The 12,886-nt window shown below is 44.5% G+C and overlaps 1 protein-coding gene across 2 annotated transcripts in view; it reads right to left on the reverse strand.

Moving 5' to 3' along the window:
* The window catches only part of FOCAD (focadhesin), a 2,926,805-nt gene that overhangs the window by 1,347,268 nt on the left and 1,566,651 nt on the right, over positions 1-12,886 (reverse strand). For both annotated transcript variants that reach the window (XR_011282193.1, XM_069630760.1), the window contains exon 22: positions 8,618-8,710. Coding sequence is in view for 1 of the 2 variants with exons in the window: in XM_069630760.1 (XP_069486861.1) it covers positions 8,618-8,710 (93 nt within the window). In the remaining variant the exon portion in view is untranslated. The remainder of the gene's footprint in view (positions 1-8,617; positions 8,711-12,886) is intronic.

Raw genomic sequence — 12,886 nt, forward strand, 5'->3', positions numbered from 1 at the left:
TTCCCAGCACCAAATTGAAAGTGTGCACCACCTGAAGGTCTAACTGGATTTTGTAGCAAGCATCCAAGTTGAAAGTGGCACATTGAGGACATCGTCAAGCATGAAGGTTCGTTCAGGAAACTAAGGTTGGGGTGGAGGACCCGCCCCTCAGACTGGGAGAGCAAGTCTACTCTCGTCGGAAGGCGCCAGGGAGGGCAGATAGCCATGTCCAGCAACTCTGGATACTATGCGCTCTGGGTCCAGATTAACCTAATTCCGAGCAGGCACAATCTCCAGAGAACCAGAGGAATGACAGGGATTAGTGGGAACGTATCAAGGAGGTTGAAAGTCCACTTTACCATTAGTGCATCCCCCAGAGATCTCTGGCAACTTGCACTTCCTGTTCACACTGGAAGTTTGTTTGTTTATTGAAATTGTAATGCGCACCGGACCCCGAGGTAGCAGGGCGCAGCAAAGGATATGCACAGCTTACAAGGTTACATAATGGTACACAGTATACATTGAACACGTATGATACAAGTATGTAGGGCTCAGAATGTGCCGGAAATAAGTTTCAACAAGGTTATTTACATCTTAATATACACAAGTATGCGATAATGTGCATATATAGAAATTTACACAGAAGGTTATATACATAGTAATATACAGCAGTTTATAGTCTAGAGGTAGAGTGTTGTGTAGTACAGTAGTTTAAGTTGGGATTAGTCTACGATCAAATTGAGGTTGGTGATGAGGTTCTTTCTGAAGAGTGGATACGGTTGATCGTCTGTCAGCTCATTTGGCAGTGAGTTCCAAAGTTTAGCGGCCTTCACGAGGAAGCTATTGCCGCTGATCTTGGAGGACTTGAATCTTGGTACCACTAGGCAGTTTGAATTGATAGCTCTAGTGGGCCTGTTGGAAGTTTTTCTGAACAGTTTGTTGATTAGGTAGCTAGGGGCAGCGTTGTGTAATGCTTTGTGTGTCAAGGAGGCTATTTTTAGTTGAATTTTGTTGTGGGTCGAAAGCCAATTAAACTGGCGTCTGATTGCAGTCATATGCGTTCTTTTGTTGGTGCCTAGTACGGCTCTGAGAGCGTTGTTTTGTAAAATTTGGAGTTTTTGGATGCTGGCTTCGTTAGCGCTGCTGTAAAGGGCATTGCAGTAGTCTAACCTTGAGAGGATTAGTGCTCTCACCAATATAATGCAGCTATCATTTGAGAGGAAAGGATTGCCAGCTCTAATAAGCTTACAGGTGTAGGCTGTGGTGGAGGCCAGGGATTTCAGTTGCTTGTCGAAGGACATGGTAGCGTCCAGGTAAAATCCTAGGGTTTTTACCTCCTTAGACACTATAATATTGTTGCTGTCAATGATGAAAGAGGAGTATTCATGACCTAATTTGGAAATGTTAGAGGGGTGCCAAGGATAATCAACTCAGTCTTGTCATCATTCAGGCATAGTCCATGTGTGGCCATCCATGCCTGAATGATGAGGTAGATCCTATTCACCAGAGCCAAGTCCTTGCCATGATCCCCAGAAAGTGGGAGGAGAATCTGGGTATCATCAGCACTGTTAGTGTAGGTGATACCCAGAAGGTCCACATCATCGAACAAAGGCTTGGTGAATATATTGTACAGAGTTGGGGACACGCAAGAGCCCTGCGGGACCCCGCATGTGATTGGGGTGGGATCAGAATCTGCTGATGGGGAGAATACGCTGATGGTTCTGTCGCTCAGGAAGGATTCTATCCATTTGACCGCATCTGGGGAGAAATGGGCTGCTGAGTCAAGGTGTCTGCAGAGGACCTTGTGGTCCACCAGATCAAATGCAGCTGAGAGATCAAGTAACACCAGAAGTGCTGTCTTCCCTTTGTCTCTCAGCTCATCGATCTGTGTTTTCAGATCTATCAGTGCAGTTTCGGTCCCATGTAGTGGGCGGAAGCCTGATTGTCTGACCCCTAGGAGTTTGTATAGCTCAAGGTATTTTTGGATCTGCGAGTAGGCAACTTTATCCAAGATTTTAAGAAGAAATGGTACCATCGTGATAGGGAGATAGTTTGTGGCAATGAGTGGGTCTAGAGTTTGCTTCTTCAGAAGTGAGAGGACCCAGGATTGTTTGAGATTGACTGGGACAGTTACCGAGGCATATGAGGCATTGATCAATTTCGAGATGAATGGAGAAAGGTCTCTTGCAGCATCTTTTATAATGCGTGTCAGGCAGACATCTCCTTTACAGTTAGATGGTTTTAGTGATAGGATGGTTTTTTCAACTTCTAGGACAGAAGTTTTGGTGAAGTGGAATCTAGTATTATGACCAGAGGTTTTAGTATTGGGTGGGAGAGAATTAATCGGCTGTGATAGGTTCAAGGTATCTTTCTTATTCATAATTTTAGTTTGTAGGGTGTTTATTTTGGTGGTTAAGGCTTGTTGGATCTCCGAGCACCAAGTCTTATTTTTGATACAGATATCAGGTATGGAGATAGGGGACTTTAGTTCTCTTAGTATTGTGAATAGTTCTTTCATACTAGAGTTGGAATTGGCAATACGTTAGTTATACGAGTTACGTTTTGCCAAGCAAATTTCCTTTTTGTAGAGTGATGCCGTGGACGTTAGCTTTGTTTTACTCTCGCTGGAGGGGCAGAGCCGCCAAGCCGTTTCACATTTTCTCTTTAGTAGCCGCAAGCCCTTTAGTTGAGGGGTGAACCACTTGTTAAGCTGTGCTTTTGGCTTACTTGGTCTCAGTTTTAGAGGGGCAACTTTGTCCAATTGTGGAGGAAATGATCTTGTTGTATTCCTGCACCAAGGTGCTAGGGTCAAGGTTATCCGGCAGAGAGTTTAGTGTGGGTAGGATATTGGGAATCACACTGTGGACTGTGATGTTCTTTTTCATTCTAGTTGGACACTAAGGTGGTGTTTGTGGAGCTAGGATAGTTGGTCTAATAGTGGATAGGATCATGGAAACCAGATAGTGGTCGGTCCAGGATAGAGGAGAAATGGATGTTATGGTAGCTGTGCAATTATCCTCAGATACCCAGTCCAGAGTTCTTCCTTTGACATGAGTAGGTTCATTTACTTTTTGCTTTATTCCTAATGCATTAAGGGAGTTGGCAATTTGTAGGGCCTGTTTATCCAAAGGATCGTTGAAGCCTAGGTTAAAATTGCCCAGGAGTAATACTTGGGAAGTAGGCTTAAGATTACTGGCAAGTATATTATGCAGGTCCTCAAATGTTCCAATGGGCCCTGGAGGTCTGTATATTACGTGCATTGTGAGTGATTGGGAGTTATTTAGAGGAAGTTTGATGGGAATGCATTCACAGGATTGCAGGTTTTGAGGAGAGGCAATTCTCAGGGATAAACTTACTCTAGAGATGATAGCTATACCACTGCCACAGGATCCGTCTGTCTTGTCTGGAGATGGTTTATCCCTCCGGGATGGCTAACAATAGAGCGGGGCCTGTGGCACTGTGTAGCCAGGATTCTGTTATAGCTAAGAAGTCCAGGTTGTCTTCTGAGATTAAGTCTGCTATGTCAATCGCATGCGTCACCAGAGACCTAGCGCTAAGGATGGCTCCTTTGAGAGGCTGATTATCTATTTCGACTGGGCTTGGGCGTGGAGAGGGATTGGTAGGAACTATACCCTTAGAGGGGGGTGTAATGGTATGAGTAGCAATGGCGTCAGGAGCGGGTGGAGAGATGAGGCATTTAGCCGTGTTGGACGTCATAGTGCGGTGAAAGATGGTTTTCTTGTTGGTAAGAGGTAAGGATCTGGTCAGAGGCTCGTATAGTTTAGGCCGTCTAGCATGCAGTTTGAGGTTTCTGTTGACCGTAGTGCATGGGAGCGTGGTGTAATCCTCTATAATTTTACATGGGGTGTGGTTGGAATGGGGAAGACTGCTAAGATTAGGAGTCATAGTTAGTGGGTAGAGGAGGTATAAGCTATTCTCTTTTGGTGTGCTTCCGTTAAGAAAGACTGTGAGGATGGCGGCAATGACCTGTAAGGCAACTAGTGGCAGGATGGGGTAAAGGGTACATTGGCCTGGCATGTTTACCAATATGTCAGAATGTGAGATAGTAGGTTGTCTTGGAGACAGTATGGCAGGTAATTAATGTCAGAGGAGTCAATCAATATAGGCCAGGTTAATAAATCACAATATGCAGGTTCGAATTTTCCTGGGAGGGCCTGAAACATGGTATACATAGGAAGCCAGGTGCTAAGGAGTGTGTAATGAATCACAATATGCCGATACGGGTTTGCTCTAGCACACAATAAATCGCAAAATGCAGATTCGAATTTCCTCTAGCATGCAATAAATCACAATATGCAGATTTGAGTTTGCTCTAGCACGCAGAGAGTCGCGTTATGCAGATTCGAATTTGCTCTGGCACACAATGAATCACAATATGCAGATTCAAATTTCCTCTAGTGCGCAATAAATAATGATATGCAGATTCGAATTTCCTCTAGTACGCAATAAATCACGATATGCAGATTCGAGTTTGCTCTAGCACGCAGTAAGAATTATGCAGATTCGAATTTGCTGTGGCACATAATGAATTACAATATGCAGATACGAATTTACACTAGCACACAGTGAGTCACAATAGTCAGGTCCGGTGTGCACTATGAGGACCTAAGATCCAGTGTGCGGATGAGGCAAGTTAAGGGTATATTAGAGCGCAGCATTACAAATGATGGTAGGGCAGATGTCGGTGGGTGTCAAGTTCGCAGTCATGTTGGAAGTTTATGCTACAACTAACACTTTGTGATGGAATTTAGTCACAGAGCCTATGCTAATGCCATCCGGTGGCAGCAAGTCTTAAGGAGCAACGTTCATCTTGGATTGGTAGCCGTATGCTGTCCAATATAGTAGTACAGTGATACGGCCGCAAGCAGCGCAAGGACCGTACCTGGGGATTAGGTGAGCAACTACTACTGGGAGGCAACGCGGTTGGTAGGGAGCTGGGTCTGGGGCTTACCTTGATGGGAGGGAGGCTCCTACTTCGCCACATCAAAGGTGTGAATACTCAGCAATGATGATAGTAACTCTTTCGGCATGGAGTCCAGCGCCGTGTCCCGCCGCGGACAGACGTGGGACAGGCCCTTAGGATGCGGCCCTTGGGGATGTCGGCCGGCTTCCACCTTCCGGTCGCCCGGATAGGTTGAAAAGCCCGGAATACCCAATCACAGGTCGGGTGCTGCAGGGCATGAAGCGCAGCTCGATTGATGGTCGCGTCTGGCAGCCATCTTGAAATTGGTGCGATTTTCAAATGTGGAGATCACGAAGTTGCGGTTACAAATGGGTCAACACACAGATATCTTAGGATATCCGCCCTACTACTGTGGTGTTACCTTGGTAGGTGCTCTGTGTGTGCGGCCACCCGTAGAAATATGTAAGGAGCAGCCGATGCTCCGTGAGAGAGGGCTCCTGCCCTCTCGTGCAGCGAAGGGGATGGAATGGACTGAGGCAGCGAAGACAGGCCCCAGGATGCAGCCCTTGGGGATGTCGGCCGGCTTCCGCCTTCCGGTCGTCTGGATAGGTTGAAAAGCCTGAAATACCCAATCACAGGTTGGGTGCTGCAGGGCATGAAGCGCAGCTCGATTGATGGTCGCGTCTGGCGGCCATCTTGAAATTGGCATGATTTTCAAATGTGGAGATCACGAAGTTGCGGCTGCAAATGGGTCGACACACAGATATCTCAGGATATCGGCCCTACTACTGTGGTAGTACCTTGGTAGGTGCTCTGTGTGTGCGGCTGCCCGTAGAAATATGTAAGGAGCTGCCGATGCTCTGCGGGAGAGGCTCCTGCCCTCTCGTGCAGCTAAGGTGAAGGAATGGACGTGAAGAGGTCCACTTGTGGAGTCCCCCAAAATGAGAACATCTCCTCCAGAACATCCTGGCAGAGCTTCCACTCGTGGGAGGCTGAAGTATGCCTTTTTAAGGCATCCGCTGGGACACTCTTCCGGACAGATGAGCCGCCGTCAGAGAGACACTGTTCTCCAGAGCCCAGAACCACAGTTGCATTTCTTCTCGGCACAGAGGCCAGGACTCCACACCAACTCGCTTAAGGTAGTGCATGACACTATGTTATCACACAAGGTAGGAACGTGACATAGGCCAGCCTGATCTCCCTCACCAACAGCAAGTTGATGTGTTTCCGAGACTCCAGTGGGAGACCACAGTCCACTCGCAGTCAGATCAGACCAGAAAGGTGAGCAGTACAACCAGTCAGAGGTGCATCCATGACCACCGTGGCCTGGGGCCAAGTTTGACAAAACAATGCACCCCTCAGTAAGTTGTCCTGTATAGCCCAGCATCGCAGGATCCTGAGCCACCTGATCCGAGATCTGTAAAAGGTCTGACATGTGGCCCTGAAAGTGCGACCATTGGTAACAGAGAAGCCACTGAAGCGATCTGAGATGCAGCCTCATCTCCAGTGCCACTAGGATGTAGGAGATCATGAGGGCCAGAAAGCACAGGAAAGCCGAGGCCGGGACTTGTTCCTGGGATTGCAGTACATAGACGAATGCAGGGTTTGGCGGTCTGGGTTAAACCAAGAGTTGATGTGTTTTGTCGGTTTTGCCTTTTTAGGGATTAGTGGGACCACCAAGTTTACTGCTTTGGTCAGTGTGCTCAAATAACTATCTGCTAGGACCTCATGGTCTACGCAGACTAGGTGTTCCTGGGAAAGGGGTGAGAGAAAGGGGTTGATCAACCCTTTGGAGATCTTCCTGGAGCTGCGGGCCAAGGTGGGTGGCAAGGCTGGTGGGGGCAGAGATTGTTGCTTCAGCGAGGGGAAGGTGAAAAAAAGGATATGATGGTCTGACCATGGCAGAGGCGTTGGAGGTGATAGTGATCTGGATGTTCAAATCAGCTACCCAGCCCAAGGTTCGCTCACACTTCTGAGATTTCTTTTGTAATAAGTTGCGGGAAAACAATGCTCTTAACGCAACAGATTACTATTGGCTGTAACATAACGGGAGAAGGGATGGAACTCAGGAAGAGAAAATGGGAATAAGCTGGTTTGATCATATTGATCCAAATGGAAAATGAGGCAGAAAGAGATGCGCTTTTTGAGAGACTCAGATCTAAAAGAAAATGCCTAAGTGTGCGGGGTATATACAGTAATAATGTTGCCGGGGAAATGGCACCAGGTGGGGACATTTCACAAAAAATGCACCTTCCAGACAATCAAACACTTTCCCCAAATATTCTAGAATTGGAGGTAATAATATATAATTATACCCCTCCTAGAATATTGGTCAAAGAATTTAGGGGTCAGAAACTTTCTTTTGCCTACCTAGCGACTTTTTTACAGTGACATTATCACATGGAACCAGTGTGGGGAGGAGACATTCTTCCTCTTCCCCTTTCCTGACGTAAGGTTACCAATCATTTGAGCCTATTAGGATAGAATTGCAGGAACAGGATCTTAGGGTGCCCTCAAAATGTAAGATGATGGGGGAATCCAAATATTTGCTTAGAAATGCATGGAATGACAGGGTTTTGTCAGACTCAACGCAGGTTGAGACACAGGAGGTTGGAGTTGAACTTGACCAAGAGAACACTCCAGTGGAGTTAAGAGGGTTGCATTTCAGAAACAGGATTAGCCATTTTGAGGAGGTAATGTTCTTGGGTCGTGCCGCACAGTGGTATGTTTTGTACATGTGCTTTCCACTGTCATTTTCATGGAAAAAGTTACGTTTCTGGGTGCAGCAAGAGGGTGCCAGAATTGATTTGATGTGATTTGAATGGCTATTGCCCCAGGATTAATAGTCACAGCCTTTCATGAGTTAGAGTTAAGGCTTGTGGCCAGCAGAGAGTTTGCACATTTGCTGTTTTACAGATGTTGCAATTTCATTTATCATTTGGTTCCTATAATTTTAACTGACTAAATTCCCGAAATGCCAATAAAAATATAATAAAAATAACATGTTTTTTTTTTAAGTAACAAACCTGGGTAAATGTAAACCTAGCAAATATAAAGTGTTCATTCCTTGTATGAAAGTCGGAACAATCTATTAAAATACAGAGGTTTAATAGAATTAATCGGATGTCAAAACAATGTACTAAAATAAGAACATTGAACAAGCAAAATAATATCAAAATATGTAAGTCAATGAAGGTTCCAATCCTAATAAAATAGCTAAAAGGGCTATGTGCCCATTGCAGAAATCCCTGTGTAGGCACAAATACCTAACCCAAAAAAGAATAACTGTGGTCCCACTCTCACTATTCCAGCTCAGTCCTGAAAATTAAAACATGCATCATCTAATTTACTGCCTACAAAAGGAGAACAGTTTGAAAACAACTCAGAACGAAGGCTCCTTTTAACAAAACACGCAGCTTCCTTCTAGCAACAAACTGCAGAGATTAGTGAGGTGCTATTGTGCCCAACTGCCTCCTTTTGTGTTTCAATGCTTTTCGGACACTGAAGGTTCATCCATACTGCTGTACAGGCAGTAATAGCATATATGGGGAGGGAGGGAGAATCTACCTATGATTGGGTGAGGAGGTGATCATCATCTGGTGGTGGTAGCATCCCCACATCAAGACCAAGTTTTAAACCTTGTCAAGGCTTGGACTCAGCCCACTTAAAGCCCCAATAATAGTCACACTTTACATAAGACTAACTTCATATTACCTGTAGAAGTGCATGGTATGTTCGGCCCATGAACCCCAGCCAGGACTGTGGTAGGAGGATGGAGCGATGCCATTCCGAAGGTTGGATGTTAACCTACGAATTGTGAAGAATTAACTTTAGAAACAAGAAGCAAAACTCGATACTTATCCAGAAATGTAGTCTCATTTCACAATGAAAGTTAACTTTCTAGCCACCTTATAGATAAAAAGAAATAGAAAATATAGTCAAATGGAACAAAATAGTATTTGCGGAAATGAATGAAGATGGGTAAAGGTTAAATTATCAGAATACAATTTTAAGCATTGCGATTAAATAAAACAGTTGCTGTGAAAGCACAATAAAAACTTTAAAACTGTGTTTTTATTCAGAATGTGCCTTATTAGATAAAAACGATAATATAAGACATTTTCATAATATACTAATAACAAACTGCACCATTGAATAAGTCCTATATTAGTTTTAAAAAAAACTCAATAAAAGTTGCTCGGCAACGCAGAAATATATAAACATTGCACTAGTCAACTAGTCAACACAGTCAATAAGTGATTTGAATACTTGTATAACCGCATGTAAAGTACAGATTGCTGTTCAAAAACAAAACAAAAAGATATTTCAAAAGGACACCTTTGAATTAGGCTCACTCACATCGTTGTGGACCACATAAGCCTTACACAGGCTATAAACCGAACTTTCAATGCTAGGGAAGAACAGTTTAATCACATGTTAAAAGTGCATAAAATATGACCAAGAATCGTATGTTTACTGAACTTTAAGAAAGGTTAGAGTCGTGGCTGTCTGAGGGTGAGACATGGTATCCCTCCTTTCCTAACTATGACCTACCCTATCCTCCCCTCCATCAGCCTTTATAGGATATTATCCTTTTCTATCCCATGAACTCACACTAAGTACTGAGACGAGGAAGAAGCCTGAAAGAGTAATGCATACTTCCTATAGGAAACACCACTATAGTACTGGGATGAAGCAGAGGGATCTTGAAGAATACAAGACTGGCAGTCGGGCATGCCCCAGTAATTGGTCTAAATGGAGTAAGGCAAAGCAGGCCAAGGAGTCACACCTGAAACCCGTTGATAGGGCTCAGGTGTATAAAAGGTGTAGGACAAGCAAGCTGGAGGCGAGAGCAACAGGAAGGTCAGACCAACCCGTGATGCGCCAATGGAGAACGGAACCATGAGATGCTGAAAGACTGCAAGATGAAGCAGAGTGCGAAATGATGGAGAGGGAGCCAGCGAAGTCCGGAAAAAAGGAGCCGTGGGTTGTGCCGGTCCCTTGAGAGGAGAAACCGGTTATGGAAAGACAGTGCTTGTTCCTTGAGTGGAGAAACCAACCCAGGAATGTCTGAGGGGCAGGGGGTGCAACTCTGACCTCAAGTACAAGAAGCTGCCTGAGCGAAGAAACTGAAGTGAACAGCAACGCCACCGGTGAGTTTCAGTGAATGCAAGAAACCCAGTGCGAGTATGAAAGTTGCTGAGCTACATTATATCGGAGTGGTCACGTGCAGCCGGCATATTCTCGAAAGTCTCTGAATAAAGTGTTATGAATAAACAAATGAATGCAATGCTAATAATGGATTATCTAGAAACCAAGTATCAGAGGGGTCACGTATGAGAAATGTATACGTTTTCAAAGGCTTCTGAACAATTCAAGGACGACTGGAAAGTAACAAGAGCTGTCAGTGCTAAGGAAAAGACATTACAAAAGCGAAAAGTGAGCAGCAGAGGAGAAGCAATGAAGTGTGAGCAAAATGTCAAACTGGCAGAGCTAAAATTGAACAAATAGAAGAAAAGGTTATCAGTGAAAGCCAACAAAGTTAAAATTGGGCAAAGGCAACTGGTTGCGTGACCTGTCACGGTGGATCGTGTGGTCCGTCAACTGTGCTAGACCAGGGAGCCCCAACAAATCCAGGAAAATTGTTAAAACAAGGAGTTGAACACAGTGGAACTGTTTGATGTTTTGTGAACCAGTACTTCAAGCTTGGGGAAGGGAACTCAGAGCTCCTATTGGAATAATGGGAATCCATTTTGACATGGTGTATTGAAACCAAGTGTGCTTTGAACTTGGGGAAGAGAAACCCAAGTCCTGGTACAATATTTGGAACAAGCAATTGTGAAAACTGTATCTTGAACCTGGGGACGGGAGCTAGAAGCCGCTCCATATTTTATTTTGAACACTGTTTAGTTAATTCAGAACATCCCTACACTATATTTAGTATTAGATGTGAGGGCAAGCATAGGTTTTGACACAGACAGATATTTTGATTTGGACTTACAGACATAGACTTTCCTTAGGTAGGGAAAATATCACCATAGTTATAGGGCAAGTATGCCTTACACCATCCTGAAACTTAATAAAGATTCTACTGTTAAATTTGAAATCCGTTGTCTATGTCATCTCTTGATACCATGCCAGTCTCACAGTGGTCAATGTTGTCAATATTTCTGCAGTGGAAATAACCCCAGTCCAGCTCCTGCTGTGCTAAAATACCAACCAAAGGTCTGGATTTCTGGAAAGAGCACTGTCGCTTTCTCTCAGACACACATGGAAATCTATAATGCGTGTAGTGTGTTTCTGGAAATGGGTGATGGTCTGTGCCCCTCATAATGTGACATCTAAACCTATTCTCAGACATGGGCTCTTCTGTGAATCGTCCAAACGCAAAATCAATGCAAGGAGCCATTTTTGCGGGGACATTATTAAATAGAACCAACTGGGGAAGGTGAGCAGAGAGGCGGTGGTGGTGCCTTCCCGCTGCTTGGCGTATTGCAAAACAGGTGACACTAAATGGTAAGGCCCCCACTTCAAGATCCCAAACTATCTGCGAGACTCATCCATTTCACATAACAGGGAGCTGATAACAAAAGCTAAGAAATCTCAACTCCAGGAAACCCCTTACCAGCTTGCTTCGGCGATACCTGCCGCAGCTCATCCTCTTGTGTGCATCTCCTGCCGCCTCTCTCCAATGTCCAGCGGCCTCTCTAACTTGGAGTCTTTCCCTTCATCGTCACAGCAGGTCAAGTCTTCACCATGGCTCTTTTTCTAAGATGGAAATAGTAAGAAAGCAGTGCGACCATGCCACACATTTCTACTCCTTCCTATTTCTGCATGGTAATGTTGTGTGTCTTTCTAATGCCTGGCCAGCCAGAAATCACACAGGGTGCTCAGAGTTTGACCTGTCCACCGGTCACAATGGCACTTCAGGAAAACCTGCCTATTTAACAGTCACAGATCCCCTCACTATCAGTCTTTGGATTTATATTACTTCAGTGTACTCTGTTCAGTCTCCCTTGTGCCTCTGACTGAAGGTGAAGGAGGTTGCCTTCACATGCTTTTTGTATGCTTAGTATTGCACTTGTCCAGGTACAAACTTGCATCCCTTGTTACCACAAATCTTTATGACGAAGTTACATTGGCTCAGACAAAACAGGATATTCTCCAGAGCAAGTGTAATCCTCCACCGTGGTGGCCACATCACCAAAAATGTAGTTTTGCTCTTGCGCTGGAGATTGGTATTTCTAGATACTTACGGTTAAGATATCCAGCAAGAGGGCCCTGTAATGGAAGGGCACATTTTCAAGAACATCTTGTAGACGGAGGCAGAAGAAGCAAATGGATAGACTGAGAAGGCATCTTACATTTTTCCAAAATACAGGAAGTGAGTTAAAAAGCAGGTAGAGGTGCTTACAAGCAATCTGCAGAATGTTTGAGGCAAAAAATATGTGATGGCAGCTCATTTAAAGGGAGCATAGGTCAACAAAAGAATGTGACATTCTTAGTGGATAGAATGACTGACAACGTTGATAATATCTAAACAAACCTATTTCTTTGTGGTGGATGGTCAGGTTTGGCTATCAGTCTGTTCTGGGAAACAGGACTCAAGTTACATAATGGGGAGTGGTATATCCAATATTACCTTTCTCAGTTTCAGTTGGGTGCCTGGCCTCAATGTCCAAAAATGCAACAGGGGTTTATTGCTTTAATTTTAATGTATTGCTTTTTCTTTCAAAGGTGCTAACCACATGCAATGCCATTTTGTAATGCTCCCAGTGACTGAGGGGAAAGGGGGTGGAAATTTGATTGGTCACAGGCTCCAGTAACAGTCAGATCGATAAAGTGCAACGGGGAGGGGACAGGAAAGGGGAGTTTAGTCAAGTACATGCAGGCGAAAGAATAAGGTAGGTACAGCGGACTGCTTAGTAAATGTAAAGTGCATGAAAAGCCACAACTGCAGACACGATCAAGCAGGGTGAAATT

The sequence above is a fragment of the Ambystoma mexicanum genome, chromosome 6q, assembly GCF_040938575.1.
Source record: "Ambystoma mexicanum isolate Mex_15411 chromosome 6q, UKY_AmexF1_1, whole genome shotgun sequence".
NCBI classification, from domain to species: domain Eukaryota; kingdom Metazoa; phylum Chordata; class Amphibia; order Caudata; family Ambystomatidae; genus Ambystoma; species Ambystoma mexicanum.